Source organism: Tetrao urogallus (genome assembly GCF_951394365.1).
Source record: "Tetrao urogallus genome assembly, chromosome: 1".
NCBI lineage: Eukaryota > Metazoa > Chordata > Aves > Galliformes > Phasianidae > Tetrao > Tetrao urogallus.
The window spans coordinates 65,603,000-65,622,539 of NC_136813.1; the positions used below are offsets into that span (position 1 = coordinate 65,603,000).

Below are 19,540 nucleotides of genomic sequence, written 5' to 3' on the forward strand. Positions count from 1 at the left end.
TATTGGTGACTAGAGATAATGGTGCACTCCTGAGATATACTTCATCTGGTCTGTTTTAGACCTCTGGTTTGGGTTTAAACCACTTGCATTTTGGAGTGCCTGTTCCTTGCTATTGGTTTTAAAGGGAAGTGAAGAGTGCTTATTGAGCTGGCTAAGTTGAACTGCGATTGCAGCCTCAACTGGCTGAGGTAATTTTCTTCCTGGTAGATGTTGTGGTGCTGTGTTTTGCATTTATGATGAGGATAATGTTGATAAGACGTTGATGTTTTAGTTGTTGCTTAGCAGTTCTTACGCTGTGTCAAGGACTTTCCTGCTTTTCATATTGCCCTGCCAGTGAGGAGGCTTGGAGGGGACAGAACCAGGATGGCTGTCCCTGATTGTCTAGAAGGATATACCATAATCTGTGATCTCATACTTGGCAATAGAACGGGGGTAGGTTGGCTGGCAGGGCTGCTGTTTATTGGGAACTGTCTGGGCCTTGTTCAGCTAGCAGTGAGCAATTGTACTGTGCATCATCAGCTTCAGTTTTTTGGCTTTAATTTTTTTTTTCTTTCTTTCTTATCCAGCTGTCCTTGTCCCAACCCAGAAGTTCTTGTACTTTTTCAATTATCTCCTTAATCCCACTGAGGGGCAGAGAGTGAACCAATGGTTGTATGATGCTTAGCTGTCTGCTGGATAAGCCACTCCACCTCCTGCAGTGTTTTAGGGAGACTGGTGCATTCCCCACCCGTTCTAGCAACCTTTACATGTGCACATGGAGTTTTTGGCATACATTTTTGTTCAAAAGCTTTCTTCATAAAAATATTCTCTTGCGAACACAGACATTTGATTGAAATAATATTTTCTTTTAAAAAAAGAAACAGCTTTTCTGTAATAACTCTTCCCATACATCACTTGCAACATTCCTTTCCTTTCTTACTTGGCACTTGCTACGAATGTAAAGTCTGAACTAAGTCTTGTAACCTGATCAGGAACACATCTGAGATTCCATATTTCCCGATACATCTTGGGTTGCAGGCATTCCTGAGTCTGCCATCTGTCTGCTTTCTTCCTGGCGTGGTCGTAGAATCATAGAATCACCAAGGTTTGAAAAGACCTGAAGATATGTACTGTGAACATATTTGTAACTTGCTCTTTGCATAACATCAGAAAGATTGCCTATCGCTGTGTCTGTGGGGGTTTTAGAGATTTAGGTACCTGTATTGGTGGCACAGGTGAGTGACTCAATATTTGTTTTCAAACTGTAGTCTGATTAAACTCTTTGTGCTCGCAGTGCTGCTGAGGAAAATAGTCTCATCCTGCCCTATGCTGCAGTTGTTTGTTTCTGCTTTCCTGCTGTCAGATCTCTTGTTTTAAGACACTTTTGTGTGGTTATGTGTTGAACCACTGCTGAAGTTTAACCCTGGTAAACAGCTCAGCTCTGCACAGCCACTTGGTCTGCCACCCTCAGTGGGATGGGGGAAAGAATGGAAATGTAAAAGTGAAAAATTCATGGCTTGAGATAAAGGCAGTTTAAAAGGAAAAACGAGCTGTGAAAGAAAAGCAAAAGAAGGAATTTGTTCTCTACTTCCCATTGGCAGGCAGGTGTTCAGCCATTTTCAGGAAAGCAGGGCTGCATTGCGTGTTGCAGTTTTTTAGGAAGGCAAATTCTATTATGCCTAGTGCCTCTTTTCCAACCCTGTCTCTTTCCCCTAGCTTTTATTGCTGAGCACACTACGTGGTGTGGGATATTCCTTTGGTCTGTTAGGATCAGCTGTCCTTGCTGTGTCCTCTCCCAGCTTCTTGTGTACCCCCAGCCTCCTTGATTGGTAGACAGCATGAGGAGCAGAAAGGTTCTCAACTTAATGTAAGCACTGCTAAGCAACATGTGAATCATAAGTGTGTTTTTACCACTGTTCTCATTACAAATCCAAAAGAAGGCACCATACCAGCAACTACAGAGAAAATTTACACTGATCTCATCCAAACCAGCACAACCACCTCATCCAACCAAAAAACAATTTGACTGTTACAGTTCTTTTTCAGTTGCATCAGTTTCCTCTTGAATTTTACCACACAGTTGCAGAAGCAGGAAGGGCTTTGTGGGGGAAAATCTACTGTACTACCTTTGAGGAAGTAAAGGCCAGGAGCGCTCATGGTTTATGCAAATGAAACTTATTCATGGTACTGTGTGTGGCTTCACATGTCCTCTCCCATGTGTTCACAGCCACCTCCCATTTGCTGCTTTAAGCTGGGAGCTGTCATGACAGTGTAGCTCTACTTTCTAAGTGTTCTTGCCTGTTTTGTAGTTGCATGTCTTTACTTTGTAGTAGTAAGTGTGAGAAAAGATACAGAGGAGTTAGGATTTAGCTGACTGTCAGCAAAACTGGTGTTCAGTGGGAGAGATGTACGTGTACACTTTTTTACTCTTTTTTTTTCCATATGCAGAGCGATGAAGACTATCCTGTGATCAGAGCAGGACCCTACTGGAAGAAGTTCAAGGCCAATTTCTGTGAATTCATTGCAGTACTTGTTCAACAGTGCCAGTGCAGCATCCTGTATGACAGCTACTTGATGGATACTATCATCTCACTGCTTACAGGCTTAGCAGACTCTGTGATCAGAGCATTTAGACACACAAGCACTTTGGCAGGTAAAGCAATGCATGGAGTAGCTATAGATGATTTTTTTTTTCCTGACCTGTGGGCAAAGCAGAACTTTCCAAAATTGGTAAGTCTCCACTGAAGAAATTGCTCTCTTCTTTTTCATTAACACTGCTCTCCTAACGTCCGTTACTGCAATATAATTAATTTATTCCCATTTGTAACTGAACCAAATGTGATTAATTTATACTGATTTTTCTTTCTAAAGAAACTTTCTTTAATGCCTGGTAGGACTAACTTTAGAATTCAGCCACAGTCTTTCTGTATTCAGTTACTGCTTTTTCTGTGTTGATAGTTTTCCTCCCTCTAATAATTAATGCAGTGAGGTTGAGGTTGCATTAAATGCATTATCCATGAAAGCTTTCTTTGGCGAGCTGCTATTCTTGTGGTATCTATGCTGAAAAGAACACTGCTTGCACCACATTTTTATTTGGTTCAGCATGATGCCTCTAAAGCCACTTTCTTTTTTAAAGCCAATAAATGACCTCTGCCGTAAAATACACTGATGTATAATTTGTTCTAAATGCACTGCTTGCTTCAAAGGCTTGGAAAACCAGTTGAAATGTGTGCAAACCAACATGTTCTTAAAGGAACAAAAAGTTTTGTTAATTCAAGTAAAGCGTTAAGATTGCCAGCCTTTTTGGTGAACCTGCTTCACTTTTTTTTTTTTTTTTTAACTGAAACATACCTATTCCCTAGCTCTAGATTCTTTTGCAGATGGAATTACTTAAACTAATGTGAGTCTTGTCCAGTAAATGACAATCTCTGACAACTCAGTGAACTGTTGCCAAACTGTAAATTGCTAGTAATATCACATTTTCTTTTTTGATCATCATCTGCTTTTAAAACACTGTATTTTAAAACAGATTACTTTAATGTTGTGTTATTTCTATTGTGGATAACAAATTGGATTTCACTAGCCTTATGCTTTTTGTGGTGAAGTGGTGGGTGCTTTGTATTATATGCATCTGAGCTAAGCTGAATATGTTGGGTTTGTTTCCTTTTCAGCAATGAAACTTCTGACAGCAGTTATAAGCGTGCATCTGAACCTTGATGTCAACAAGCACAATGCTCAGCGGTTATATGAGGTGGAAAAGAATAGGATAAGTGGCAAGAAGACCAATTACAGACTTGACCAGCTGGAGAGAAAAAGGAAAGAGGTTAGGCAGGTGTTTTGTATGGGAGATGAGTGAAGATGTAAAATGTAGGATTGCTGACTGCTTATTTCTGAGTTGCTGTAGTTCTTTGAGGTTTATATCTTTATTTAATGCATGCTGCAAAGCATTTGTGCCTGCCAAGATTAAGCCTTATAAAAGTTACTGAAGTGATAACTGTCCTATATACTGTTAACTTGTAATGTCTGTCTTAAATGCTTTGATCCCTACACAAATCCAGGCTTACATGCACGTGTAATTCCTTTAGGAGCTTGGTGTTGTGGGAGTGCAGTTTATATGTTTATGCATATTAGAAGTTAATGTTGTAGGTCTTTATCTAAATTTCAGTGTATGAAATGAACAAAAAAGGTCATGGGATAGCTGTCACCTCTCTATAAGTAAAACATTGTAAAAATGGTCATAATGTGACCTATATCTACCTTGTGCTTAGTTTCTGTCATTTCTTCTCTGCTCAGTCAAACAGCTCCTTATCACCTCCAGAGGCAGGACTTTGACTAGAAGAAATAAATCTGCACTGAAGTAGCTCAGTATGTGGCAGTCAAGGATAGCTCTTTCTCTCCTCGCTTTAGAGCTGTTAACCTGTGTTCTGTGCTTTGAATGTCCAAGGATTCTTCTGGTATAGAAACAGCCCCTTTTCCTTAGGAAGAAGTGTTTGGTGAGACCACAGTTTTAAACATCTTGATCTTATAGGAAAAACAGACAAAATGTCACGTTAGGGTGAAATAGAACCAATTTTGTCACCCTTTCTGATACTACTGATGAAAAAATGTTTACCTTAAGCAACATATTTCCAGCATTTCAAAGCTGGATGTTCTGGGCTTGGTTAAAATACATGTTCCTTGTGGTATTAGGTCCGTTCTGAAAATTCTTTGGCCTGCCTCTCTTCCATCTCTGTTAAAGTGCATAAAAAGAGAATTTAAACCTGTATGTGAAGATCGCATACTAGTTATGCTTTGTGTTGATACAAGAAGTCTCACCATATCAGAAATATTTTGTGTTTTCTATCAAGGTTTGTGGTTGGTACCTAATAAATCTTTTATGAGTATGAAGCAGCAAGAAGGTCAATTGTCAGTGTAGAAACAGACCTCTCATTTTGTGTTGGTATCATGTGTAAATAATAGTGATTTGGACCACAGCGGTGCCGCGAGTGCAATGATTCTTCACGTGAAGTGAATTGAAACATTCAGTTCTCTTTCTGTTTCAGTATGATCAGAAGCTTGTGGAGATACAGAACATGATGCACGCTATTTTCAAGGGGACGTTCCTAAGTCGCTACCGGTAAGAATAGAATAGTGTTGTGAGATATCTACATTCTCAAAAGGCTCTTGTTCAGATTGTCCAGACATCAGAATCATGCTAAACGTCCTAGAGGCACTGATATTGTCCAAGAAAATATAGCAGTTACATTACTCTAAGCAATTTGCATTTAGCAAATGACCTCTCTGGAGTTTGCTTTGAAAATTTTTCCTACCAGCTGCAGAGCTGTGCATTTGTGATTGAGACAGTATCTAGAACTTCACTGTGATGATTGTGTGAAATGTGTAGCAAGAAGTGGCTTAGTTGTTGACTGAAGGCTAACTTAGAGCACTAATATAAAGATATTTTTAATCCTTTGGATTGCATATATTTCAGCAATTCTAGGAAAAAATATTACAAATAATATTTTAATGTGTATTAGGCCTGTTAATGTGTTAATATTATGTTTTTATAATTTCACAGTGATGTGGTCCCTGAGATACGAGCTACTTGCATTGAAGAAATTGGCAACTGGATTAAAACATACCCAGATGTTTTTTTAAATGATAGCTACTTAAAATACATTGGATGGATGCTGTATGATAAGGTAAAGTTTTGAATTTTTCTTCTGTATGGGGGCAATAGATGGGAAGACTTTTGATTTGGAAGAATCCTAAAACTTAAGCTGTTTTCATGCTTCTAAAACACGTGACAGATTTGAGGAAGATAGAGGAACTTATCATGAGTGGTTATTTACCGAAGTTGTCACAGTGAACTTCTGCAGGCTACCTATAAATGTGTGTATAAATTCTGTTTTGTGTTAGTTTTAGATACGTGTTCTGTAAACAAAATTGTAGCTTACCACAAAGCCAGGAGGGGGAGCACAAAGCCTCTTATTTCCCTGCTTTCTGCTATTTCTGCAAAGGTAGATTTTTCAGAAGCAACAAATCTGTCAAGAACCTTTTTGTCTTTTCCCACATTAGTTTTATCTGATCAGAATATCTTTTTAGAGTACGTTCAGTTAGGAGAATTATCAAACTGTGGGAATAAGAAGTGATTTTTCAAGATTTCACCCTTAATAAGTGTTTCCATTTTGCCCTGATGGTGGTGGGCAGCAAGAATATTTGCTTTTAGAATATTCTGTAGAGATGTTTGTCAAGCAACTCAGGCTGCAGAGTTAAACCACCGCTGAAGTCTTCTAACTGTGAAAAATATGACCGGGATCATCTGTAGTGTTGTGAACAGATATAAAGTTCAGTCATTTGGGAGTCTTTAATGAGGGAAAAAAATAGTGTAAAGTTAATGTTTTGTCTTAAAATGTTTAATTTGAATGTAATCATTCTTCCCCATAACATACTGCTTTGTCATCAAACCTCAATTTGAAACATTGTATTCTACATGAAAGGCTCTACAGGCTGAGGGAGCTGGGCTTGTTCAGCCTGGAGAAAAGAAGGCTGCAGGGTGACTTATTTTAGCCTTTCAGTACCTAAAGGGAGCCTACAAACAGGAGGGGAATCAACTCTTTGAAAGGGTAGATAACAGCAGGACAAGGGGAAATGGGTTTAAGTTGAGGGAGAGAAGATTTAGGTTGGATGTCAGGGGGAAGTTCTGTACAGAGAGAGTGGTGAGGTGCTGGAACAGGCTGCCCAGAGAGGTTGTGGATGCCCCGTCCCTGGAGGTGTTCAAGGCCAGGTTGGATGAGGCCCTGGGCAGCCTGGTCTAATATTAAATGTGGATGTTGGTGGCCCTGCATGTGGCAGGGGGTCGGAGATTCATGTTCTTTGAGGCTGCTTCCAACCCTGGCCATTTTGTGATTTTGTTTCTGTGAAAGTCTATTGTCTGGGTGCAAGAGGGTTTTCCAAATTCAGTGGTAATACATCCTTAAGTTGTATATCAACATCCCTCTTTGGCTCAGTAACAGTTTCAGAACAATGCTATAAAGATACGTTTTCAAGTAGTTTATGTTCATCTACTAGTAATAACATTTTTTCTAAAGCTTGACAGTAAAATTGACTGCCATGTGCAAATGGACAATTTTATGTAATAATTTTATAAGCGCAGTCACTTACCAGTCCATTTGTGAAACCGAGTCACTTAACTTGTGCTCAAAGGCACTAATGTTCTTCCAAGGTGGTATATAGCTACTAAGTCAGCAATCAGATTAAATGGTAGTGCTGTGGAAGAAGATAAGACTTAGACACCAGAAAAATGGAGATGATGAAGAGAAAGGATGGGGAAAATGGAAGGGAGAACCATCAGAGAAGAAGGCAAGGCAATGAGAAGGGGGAGATGCTTGTGCGCATGCAGGCACTCATGTTTGAGAGCTCCCAACATGTTAATCTAGATTTGTCTTGAACTTCAGAGCAGATTTCTGAGATTTTCTCCTTAGACTATTGAAACAGGAAAACAAGACAAAACAAAACAAAAACCCAAAAACCAAAACCTAGAGAAATTGTGTGGGGAAACAAACTTTTGTTGAAATTGAACTTGTCTTGATCATGTGATACTCCTGGCAAATCTCAAGAAATTTTGTCTCCCAAGCAGTGTGAGTGTAAAATGGATCCCATTGTTCTAACAATTTCTGAAATTCTGTCTTCAAATGTTTATGTTAACATGGTGGTTTTCTTTCCAGAGATCATATTTCTGTATGCATACTGATGGTTTTTTTTTTGGGGGGGGGGGGGGGGGGGGGGGAAGAGGGGAGCAATTTTTTTTTTTTAAACTATGTTTTACCTTGACAGGGTAGGTAAGCTGAATTTTCTTCACACTTCAGTATTTCAAAAGTAGACCTGTTTTTCTTGATCTGTTATTTGGAGAGTGTTGAAGAGGAGCAGTTACTCAGTCTGACCTTGTAAAATGGTCCGTGTCCCAGCCTGTACTTACAAGGCTTACTGAATAGCTCCATCTCTTGGATAGGATCAACACTGAAATCTTGTAACTGAGTTTGTATATAAGCAGTGCTGGTGTCTGTGCAAAGGTCTTTGATGTCAGTAGAGCTGCTCTCTGTCTTACTGATATTTCCTGGCAGTCTTTGTAGGCTTGGGCAAAATATACTATGATACAGCCAATGGATGACGTGTGTTTGGAGTATCCTGAATGAAGATTTGCTTATATTATTTCCCTTCACTGTCACTAATTGTTAGCTGTTCTCCAAGGACTACGTGACCATCCAACAAATTATTAGAAACTTAAAAACAAAACAGTCCCTATCCACCAAAAATGTCTCTGTTCTCAAGAAAAAGCTTGTGGTAAGATACTGAGGACAGCTGAAATGAGCAGTGTGCAGTGCTCCAGCCCATGCCACTCCTGGCAGTAGGCAATTGTAGGTAACAAGCTGAGACTGAGTAGAGTTGTATGTGGAGGGCTTATGGCTGTAAGAAGCAGTAAGGTGGGACAAGATTCTGTTCCTCACACTAGGCCTTTTACTTTAAAGGTGAACACAGTTTGGAAAATATATACGGCTGGTTTATCACATGCAGGTTAGAGAGCAGTATTCGTTATCACCTACGGATAATTCACTCTATTTTCCTAGCAAATAGTTGTCTTATGCAGAATTTTTGGTCAAACCTAGCTACAAGATGTCATCCTTTTGCTTTCCATCCCAAGAGTTGAACAGGAACTTGTAGTAATAGATAGCCTATGTGTAGGTTGCCTCCTTTCTTAGATTTCCTTAATTTTTCTTGCTGCTGTTGTTAGCAGGAAGAATTAATGAATTAATGTGAAGAGACTGATTCAAGACCTGCAGTGTTGGCAGATATCCCTGCTGTTTTGTTTTTAAGGAACACCGTGATAATTCTATGTTAGATCCTCAAAATAACTTCCTTAATGACATCTAAAGCTTTAGTCATTTGAAAGGTTTAGTGATTCACTGGAGATGATTTAAAAGCTGGATAAAGAGAAGTCCTCTTCTTTTAAGGCATTTGTGAAGCAGCAGTACTAATGACAGGGGACACCTATAGGGATAACTGTTTACCAACTATGCCAAGCCCAAAGCAACCTATTTTTTTTTTCCATAGAATGCTCAAAATACGATATGCCAGTGTAGAAAAGAAACAAGCAGAAGACATAACGTTTATATGTAGGTTGTTCTGAAAGTAATTCCTCATATTTATTTCCATGTAAACTACAACAAATACAAAGAGCATAATAATGCTATTTGATAGAGCAAATTTTCAGCTACATAACACTATTTTTCAGTATAATCACCCCCATTAGCTATCATTTTTGCTAGTGATGAACAAGAAGAGTCTGCATGCCGTGCTCATAAAAATCTCCACCAGCTGAGGTGACCCACTGCTTCACAGCTGCTATGATAGCATCACTGCTGCACTCCATCCCTGGAGGTGTTTGTGGCCAAGGTTGGATGGAGCCCTGGGCAGCCTGAGCTAGTGGCTGGCAGCCCTGCCAATGGCAGTGGGATTGAAACTGCATCATCTTTAAGATCTCCTCTAGCCACTGCATTCTGTGATCTTTGGTTGTATAAGAATCAATGATTATAAGCTGGTGCATTTTTAAGATGTATGTCTTCCTTGGGCAGTTTTGCTGGGCTGGAATTTCTTGGAGTCCTTGTAGAGGTGTAACTGTTGTCTGAGTCAGACGTCGAAAGGAGGTGAACAAAGTTGATTGTATAGAAGAGTGCTGATGGCATCAAGTAGGTCATCTGTAATCTTGTATTTGTATATATTTAAGTGGATGAATTTCTTTGTCTTTTGCACTCTGTTGCTTGTATTGATTGTAATGTTTTGGAGAGTTTCTTTGGATTTTAGGGAGCCTAACAAGCATTGATGTCATTTTCACATTTGGCTCACTGTAGGCTTTCTCAGAGAGAGGGAAAGAGGCATGCAAAGTGTAGAATACTGATGTAACTAATAAAGAAAATGAGGTAGCGTTCAGGTAATGTACTTCAGGCACCCACATAGAGCTCTTAATATATATGCCAATAGTAAATAACATCAGAGATAACATATTAGTGGATTTCTCTTTCTCTTGTAGCAAGCTGAAGTGCGGTTGAAGTGTCTTTTGGGACTGCAGGGAATTTACAGCAGAAAAGAACTTGTTTCCAAGATGGATCTCTTTACTAGCAGATTCAAGGTAAATAGATTGCTGGTTTGTTTGTTAAGTCTGGGTTGGGTGTAGACACGGGGTGTGATGGTTTTGGTCAGAGTTCATCTCCCCTTTCCTTTGACTGACAGAAGCTTAGAGTATTGCGGAAACAGCCTGCTTGACTGAGTGGCTGAAGGAGTTTCACAGAGGTGTTTCCCTCTGCTTCTGTGGAATTTTCTGTTTCACTTCAGGTTATTTACGCGCAGAATGATGTAAACATGCACTGTTACATCCATCATTTATCCAGAACAGCCCAGACTTTCTTTTTTTAAAAAAGAACTTTGGAATGTGGGAAGGAGTTCGATGCTCCAGTGGTCTTTTTTTTTTTTTCTTTTTTTTTTTTTTTTTTTTTGCTATTCTTGATAATTAGTTAAGCTCTTAAATATTTGATTGACAATGTATTACACTGATATGGGAATAACTCTTTGCTGCTATACCATGTCAGTATGACTCTTGAAAAAGGATCTTTTATCTCCTAACTGAACAAGTCATGTGACATCCTGAAATTTTGAGAGCTTGTTCTGTGCCTGCACTGACCATGTAGACTTTATATGTACATGCCTTGATCATATTCCAATATATGCATAAACCTTTATCATATTCCGACATCCTTACCCATTCAAGAAATAAGCCTTCTACTTTTTTAATCCTGCCCTCTGTAATGACTTTGTCAGCTGTTGTTATCCTAATGGGGCAGTATCTTTATGGTATGCAAATAAGAAATCTCAAGATGCTGTGAGAGGAGGAGCTGTTACCACAGTCCCTCTGAATCAGTCCATAATCAAGTGCCTGCATGTGGTGGTAATTCGTGTTCTTCTTGCAAAAGGTGCAGTGCTTACCTAGATGTCAGAGCAGTTGTTTATAGTAAGAAATACCTGTAGACTATTGTCAAATAAGAAGATACAGACTTTGGTATTTTAAGAAGAAATTGTTCAGACTGGAGTTTGGCTGTGTAAGACTAACTTTTTTTAAACATCTTTTTGGTAGTGTTCTCTCTTTCCTTTTAAAGGGAGGTTGTTATAAGTTACTGCAAACAGCATAAGCAACTTGGTATTCAAAGACTGATGAAAGAGCTCTAGTCTGTTTTTACTAAGATGTCTCTTTGTATGGAGGATGGTAATATATATATAAATGGACTATTGCAAATTCCACCTCCCAAATGGAATATCAAAAAAAAAAAAACAACAAACCCAAAACCACACTCAGAAACAAAACAAAAAAACCCACAAACCAAACCTAACTCTTCCTCCTTGTTGAAACGAAAGAAATCCAATCAGCAGATGCAGAGTGATTGGACGTCTCCCAGAGTTGAAATCCCACTTCCTTAATGATGAGAAATGTAAATATGTGATCATCAATCCATTTTCAATAAGCTGTATTTCATGTGCTCCTTCTGTTACCCTTGAGCTTTGAAACTCAGGATTCGTGGACTTCCACACCTTGTATCTGGGCTGCTAGAAAAAGGAAGATGCAAAGTAAAATGGATTTAGACATTTAGAAATGATATGTTTACTGAGGAAGCTATTAGTCTTGAAGCAAGTGTGAAGGTTTAACATGCCTTACAGATATAGGCTGTGCTGCAGAGTGAGCCTTTGGGTACACAGGACAGGAAAACGACTATGTTTCTGAGGTGTTTGTATATGTACCAAGTTATAATAATGTGAACTTTAGAGGTCAGGAGTATTGCTGCTGTTTCATGAAGCACCTTTAAGACTCAATTCCTACTTACCTTTCCAGCAAAGCACTGGCTTCTGTAATGTGTAGGTACACATGCTTTATTTTTGATGGGAGAAACTGATTATATAATGCTTGTAATTTGAGGCTTACCTCCATTTAACATATTGAAGTGTCAGTAGTAACATCTTGGAAGCAACCTGTCAGTCGCTTTTAATTTGTAGACTGTAGTTGATTTCTTGTGAACGCATACATTACATCTGAAAAAAAAACCCCCAACATATTACTGCATGATTAATTCAGTTAAAAAATGAACATGCTGTTAATTTTCAGGGGCTGGGGAACTACTTGGTAGTAATCAAGTTGCCTTGTGTCTCTTAGGAAATAGCTGCTGAAATAAAAATAAATCTCTGCTCTACTAGTGTAGATGATCTAGCTGTAGCAAAAAGATATGTTTATTGAGAACAAAACATGTTACATCTTTTTATTGTCATTTTACATCCATTAGGATCGAATTGTGTCCATGCCTCTGGACAAGGACCATGAAGTAGCAGTTCAAGCCATGAAACTCTTGATGCTTATGTCACAGTAAATAATTTCTTTTTTAATTTACTGTATTGTTTTAATGGCAACAAGATCCAGATAAAATTCTGATGAATCTTCCTGTAATCAGTTACATGCTGAGAAATGATTGGTCTCAGCAGGATATGAGTTACAGCTGAAACTGCTTGAGACATGGCATTTTCTTTCTGTGGGAAGCACCAATGTTAAGAAAACCTTTGCAGTCAGATTCACCATGAGAATGACATTACTTGTATCTTCATGCTTCCCCTGAAAGTAAATTCCAAAGAGTTTTGATGTTGGCTTTTCTCAAACCAAGCATCTGCCTGTTTCCAGGAAGTTCCCACCGTATAACATTCTGTCCCAGGCTTACCAGATCTTGACTAGGAGCTCAGGGAACTCTGCCATCTTCCCCCATGCAGGAAGCCTTGAACTTTGTTGCTAGAGTTTTGGCTATCAGATTCCTTGCTCCATGTCAGAGAATCTGGGAGCTGTTAAGCCTGCAGTAGACTGACAGGGAGTGAGCAAGTATATGATGTCTTGTTTTTGCTGAAGTGGAAAACTAACAGAAAGTTGTTTTGGTGGGAAATTACTGGTCAGCCATAGATTTGGAAGGGTAATATCGGACTGGAAGGGGTGGGAAAAACTGGACTAACATTATAGAAATATGTGAGTCCTATTCCAATGTATCCTTGAGCAATGTGTTTATTTTAGAAAGAACTTCTTTGGCAAAGTACCCGAAGAATAAATTCTCTGTCCCTCTTTTTCAGTGCAAAAACAAGATTAAAAGAGTCCAGTGCATTTCCTTGTTAATACAGTTAAGATTTTAGAGGACTTTGTGTCTCTTCTGTTTCAGGGTTTAAGATGGATTCTGCTGATGCACTTGCTTGTCTTCATGTACAGCATGGTGCATTGTTCAATAGCAATTGCTTTTCCATGTAAGCCAGAAATACTGGTCATTGCTAGAAGAGGATGCAGTACTTAGTGGACCAAATAATATGGTGTTCTAGGTATATACATTAAATTTCAAATATGTTTATACATTGAAGCAATGCTGTATAGTCTGGACTCACTCCTATTTCACACTCCATTGATTTGAGTGGCATTTCTCTAGGTTACTCCAGCATATGCATCAGAACAGCATATGACCACTATGAATACAGCATGCTCTTCTGAAGGAAGTACCATTGTTTGGATCTCACTACTTGTGGATAGGGTCGTATTGTTTCTCTGTTTACAATGTCCTTTTCTACATCAGTTGGTTCTCTGGTGTGTAGCTGTTGGAACAAAGCACAGTGTTGTGTCTGTGTGTAACGTGTCCCTGTGCCAGGAGGAGTAGCACACCATTGTTGAAGTACAAAGATACTGAACACCAGTTATGGCTGTCCCTGTTCTGTATCTGAACTGACAAGTGCTGTATTGGCCCTGCAGCTGTTTATGGTCTCTGGCTTTATTATTTATTATTATTATATTATATGTGTGATAGTGTTCTCATTAATGCAATCTGCAAAAGTTTGATCAGTGTTTCTTTTTTCATCAAGCAAATTTTTCCCAGATTTTTCTTTAATACAGTTTGATTTCCAGTGTAAGCTCCATCTAAAGTTTTCTCAGTGACATTTTTCTATCATAAGATGTACTTTTCATTATCAGAATGAGTATATTTTATTTTCAGTTAGGCTGTGTGGAGTCCTAGCAATACATACTTGTTTCTTTTTACTCATTTATTTTGTAGCCATCCTTTCTGTCCTTCTCCCTCTCAGCTGCTTTGAGTGCTGCTGATTTTGCTTAATTACTGTAATAATAAAATGGGAACTGGGGACATAGAGGGCAAATTCAATGACAGGTCTTCTTTTTGATAAGGTGATAATGGTCAGTCTATAAAACTTTTGTGAAGAGGATGTAGATAATACAGTCTCCACCACAGATTTCCTAGTAAGAGCCTGCATTGAGTTACTTTTCTTGATGCACAGGGAAAGGCTCATGCTGCACTACCTACAGATATCAGCAGGGACTTCACTGCTGATGTTACAGGAGCAAAAAAATTCAGACTGCAGCATAAGTGCTTATCATGGTTCAAAACTGGTACCTGGATGTTGAATGGGAAAGCTGCCTGATGCATTCAATAAAGCATGAAATGAGGCTTTGGACAGCATTTCCACTATCTGCAAAGAATGACAAATGTAGCAGTACCATTTACAGAAGCTATCTTGTGTGTATTGCTGTAATCAATTTTTGTGCAGCTTTTAGTCATGCTCTATTGACTTCTCTAGGGATGGCCCATCTACAGATTTGGCAACTGAATTCTAGTTGCCCAAATTACCATTTTTAGTGAAGTGTGAAAGACCTTTCAGGTCAAGCTTCTATTTTCAAAGGTACCATTTCCATTTTTAAAGTAAGAACATCCATCAGTAAGAACTTTCTATATTTGATTTGGAATCATGGAATCAGTTAACAAGAAGTCTTTATTTAAAAAAACAAAACAAAACAAAAAAACCAAAAAACAACAGCATGAACATAACTGGTCAGGTACTGACCTGTAGGACACGACTCTAATCTTGGAATAGATCTTGTCATTTAATGGCGTGTACTAGAGAGATGCAAAACCAGGAGTAGCTGTTCCCCTCCAATTAGTTTGTTGGCTTCTCTTGTCAACTTCCTGGGCAAAAAATACTGTATCAGCAACTCTCTTTTATTGTCTTCATGAGTAGATGTAGTAGCAAGACCTCTTACTACTTAATTGTTTTTGTGATGTTTTACAGTTGCAAATCCGCTGCGTATATATTAGTAACAGCAGTGGCTGTCTCATAACCATCACTGCATATCACTGCTGTGGAATATACACTGTGTATTGCATGTAATATGGGCAGAGTGACTACTCTGGCCCATGGAGCTTCAAACTTATATGCTGACCTTTATATTCTCTCTCTATTCAGCCAGACAAACACTAAAATACCAATCTTCTCAATTCACTTAAATTTACTGCATTATTTAAAAATAAAACAAAAACAAACAACAGTGCCAACTCAAAGCCCTCTTGCTGTGCATATACCTGCTTTTTTTTGTTGCTGTTGTTTTCAAATCTATATTTGTGTTTTCATTTTGTCTGTCTCTAAGCTGAGCTATCTTCTTGGTTGTTGTATGTTGTCTCCGTTGAATGCCAAGCTCTTTGGGCTGGTGGATTTCTATTTTTACAGGTGTGATCCTGAAACTGAATGAGCCTGTGAGGTATAGCATAACAGAAATTATTAATGCTACTAATGATACATAATTATTAGCATTAATGTTGCAAAGAATTTGAGAGGGAGTAGAACTAGGAAGGATAAAAAATGGAGTCACAATGAGAAGCCAAGGAATCTTAATGCAAATGTTGTCCTTCAGTAGGTAAATTAGTTCAGTGGGGCTGCTGCTGCAGGCAATTCGGTTCATTTTTGTGTACTTAAGTAGCTGAAAGAGTAGAGAGTTTGGAAAAGGTTATAAAGGTAATTAAATAACCGCATTCACCTACTTCAGTTACAGGTAGTGCACGTAGGGGCACAAGTTTACCAACAGTGTGAAATGTAAAGAGCAAAGAAGGAGCAAATTACCCTGTATCACATTAGTTGAATGTAAGTAGAAATTAAATTGAGTTTTAAACACAAATCTCTGAAGTTTGAAATCTGGGAGAGCTGCCTCAGTGAAAGCTGTGAGTATATTGCACTCATTGGGAACTCATTTAAACTACTTACTGGAGCTGATAAATACATTAATTCTCACTTCAATACTTTGACAGTGGTAAGTAGGGTTTATCTAACTTAAAGGTCAGTAAACTGAGGTTTGTTAATTCTGTGCGTTCTCTTTAGCACAAAAGGCCCAAGTCATGTAGGGATACATTGTCTCTGTACTCTTAAAGAAAAAGGAAAAAAATTAATTCTCCCTCCTTTTTCTCAGTTAGACTGAGATGGAAGTTTTAGGTTGGAGATGGAGGGCCTACACTCTGGGAGAATATTGAAAACTGGAGTTGGCAAAGTATGTCATAACCATGTCACGTAATTCAGAGTCAGTGGGGAGTGCTGTGGACTGAGGAAGAGAAAGAAACTTTTGATAGGCAAATGCATTATATCTAGCAAGGTTATTCAGAAAGCTTTTATTCGGAGAAAAAGTCAAGTTGTATTGAAGGCTCAAATGCTATTGTAAAACATGTTTTCATGTGATTGTAGAAAGTAAACTTAAGAGAGGAAGTTGCTTTGCGTAGGGAAGTTGACCACCTTTGTCTTGTCCAGTGTTTTTCAGGAGAATTAAGTGTTTCTTAGATGTTGGTGGAGAAGTACCAATACAAAGATCTCACTTTAGTAAAGCAAGTTACACAGCACAGTTCTGATTTCTTGCACTAGTAACTTAATTGCAGCACGCTGCATACCAGCAAAAGGGAATGGCATGGAGCTCCTCACAGCTCCTCTGTGATTCATCCAGGCCCACACTCCTGTTAAGGTGGAGTTAGGGCAGTCCTTTAGAAGAGTGAAGCCTATTACAAACTAAGCAAAAGTGAAAGACCAAAATGTACCAAAGGAAGGTGCTTTCTGCTCTGCCTGCTCCTTTTTTTTTTTTTTTTTCTTTCCCACCTTTGCAGGTTTTTGCTTTTCTAAAAGTTAATCTTCAGCATCTCTTCGTCATCGAACACCTCTGTTCAGGAACCTTTATGTTTATTCTGAAATCTTATCTTTCCTGTCTGAAGAACTGACAACAAATGAGGAATGCCTGTCTCCTATGGTTATATTTCTTAGCCAAAACGGAGTACCATACAGCACTTTTGTAATGTGCTTCCTCCTCTCCTCTGTCACAGCATAGCCATGGAATCACAGTGCGACATCTTAATTCTATTTTAAAGTGCCAAGGGAAGTATTCTTGTTATGCTATTGTATGGCTACCACGTTGTTCTTCTCTTGTTCAACACAGAAATGCTGTTTTGAAACGCATCTTATGACAGCAGGGTGGAAAGAAGGAAATAACATTTTTAAGTATAAAAATCAGCTACTGTATTCTGTTTGCTCAAGCAGAATGCTACCAAAAGGTGTTTTTTGGATGGTAGTGCTTAATGCATTAGTAATGATTTTGTAATGTATTCGCAGATTTTGGTATTTAATTAGAATTTATTTTAAATGCAAAATAAACTAGTTTGTTTTGAGGTGCTGTACCTTGGTACCAGTGTCTCTATACCATGTGCCAAATCTTTCTCTATGTGATCTTTTCCTGTCGTTAAGAGCAAAAAGAGTAAAGTGGAAAAGCTTTGAAAAGTGCATCAAGTGTATTTTTATTTTGTGGTTTTGGTTGCTGTCCATGATATAAGCAGTAGCACAGACCACGATAGGTGATTCCAGCAGTCATATATAGTCATGTCTCTTGCATGCAGTGAAAAAGAACAAAAGGGAAGACAGGGAATCTTTCAGCTGGTGCCACAGGCAGAACAAAGTGGGTCTGTGATCTCTCTCTAGAAGATCCCAGCTTCTCTACGCTATGTTCACACTGAAGCACAGAGAAAATGGTGTGTCATGACATTGGTATGTGGAAAGCCATGCCTGTTTAGGTGTCTAAAAATAAACACTGGCAGGCACTTCTGGTTTAACCTTTATCTGTTGCTTCGCATTCTGAGGGCTGTAAGTTTGCAGCAGTATTATGGCTGTATTTAAAGTATTCTTTGAATGCGTGCTTATTGGTTTATGTATGTGAAAAGAAAGGCACTGATTATTACTGGTAGTTGCAGCAGTATAGCCAGGTGTTGCTACTTCCAGAGGCAAGTAAAACCCCCTAAGCTCTCACTTGAGTGGGAGTACTGAGTGTAAACCTCACTGTCTCACAGAGAGTAGTTGAACAGTATGTGGACAACAGTGATATTACATAGAGGCATTTCCTCTCATTCCACAGTCTCTGTGCTACTAGGGGCTGCTTTGTAAGTGATCAGAGCTGTTGCAATTGACCTACTCTTGCCGTGAGGAGAGAAAATAACACTGCTCTGGACTAGTGTAAGTGGGGCGAAGTCCTAACCTCTTTGAAGGCAAAGTTAAAAACAAGGAGGTTGGAATTTCATTTGCATTGGCAATACTAAATCTGTAACTTCTACCCAGAGAGACTGCAGGCATGCTACTGAGCACTTTGCCTAAATTATTTAGATAACTCAAGGAATTTTTTTTTTTTAATTAGGGACACACAGCTCTCACTGTTTCTGTGAATGTGCAAAGAAGGGGGAAACATGGCCTATGAAGATGAGTAAATTCAAATATCACGGAATCATTAAGATTGGAAAAGACTTCTCTATCATCTAGTCAATACATCATTCTACCCCACCATGCCCACTGACCACGTCCCTCAGTGCCACATCCACACGGTTCTAGACCATGTATCACAGTGTGCTTACACCAAAATTTCTTCTTTTTCAAGGTTCATTCCCTAACATTCGCGTTATCTCAGGACGCACCAATACTTGTTCAGAAATGCTAAAGCACCATGTTACCTTAATATCTCCTTTTTTAACAACAGTAAACACATTTTTACACTATTTCCCCAGTTCTGTAGATGGCTGGATGAGAATCACATGAACATTTTCCTTTATACTCATTACATGATATCAACGTATACTGAGAGCACTTTCTATTTGTTCTGTTACCACAGCTCTATACTCAAGGGAACTGCATGTTAAAAGAGGCTGCCAGAACCTGCTGGAATTTCTTTTTGATTGAGGGCAAGCATTATCTTGCAGGATTGACCCATCAGTTTTGGAGGCAGACCATCAGCACTTCCATTTAAATACCTTTTTACTGTGCCAGTGGCCATTATAAACAAATTCAGAAAAACTGTGAAAGAGTCAAGTGATACATGAGTAAATACATAGTAAAGATAAAATTCATGAGGTTTCAACTTCTATAAATGAGAAGTTGTGGGTTTTGAGAAATGAGTGCTTCCTCTTCCCCATTTCTTTAACTCGTAGCCTGTGCTACAAAAAGTATTTTTAATTAACACCCCAGCTATGCTGTCACCTAATGAGATCTCACTCCATTTCAGTCAGGTTTGAGGATAATGTTTTCGGGCCTTGTGACTTGTGAGGTTGCTAAAGGATGCACTAGGATTGGAGACAAACAGACAAGCATAGGAAGGGGTGCTAATTTTCTGAAGGCGTTG

At 38.8% G+C, this 19,540-nt stretch overlaps 1 protein-coding gene across 1 annotated transcript in view; it reads left to right on the forward strand.

The window, feature by feature from the left end:
- The window catches only part of LOC306953618 (cohesin subunit SA-2-like), a gene marked incomplete at both ends in the record, with an annotated part of 54,653 nt that overhangs the window by 12,452 nt on the left and 22,661 nt on the right, over positions 1-19,540 (forward strand). The window contains 6 exons of the mRNA XM_079544580.1: positions 2,428-2,632; positions 3,651-3,802; positions 5,022-5,095; positions 5,537-5,660; positions 10,046-10,144; positions 12,339-12,418. Of these exons, the coding sequence (XP_079400706.1) occupies positions 2,428-2,632; positions 3,651-3,802; positions 5,022-5,095; positions 5,537-5,660; positions 10,046-10,144; positions 12,339-12,418 (734 nt within the window). The remainder of the gene's footprint in view (positions 1-2,427; positions 2,633-3,650; positions 3,803-5,021; positions 5,096-5,536; positions 5,661-10,045; positions 10,145-12,338; positions 12,419-19,540) is intronic.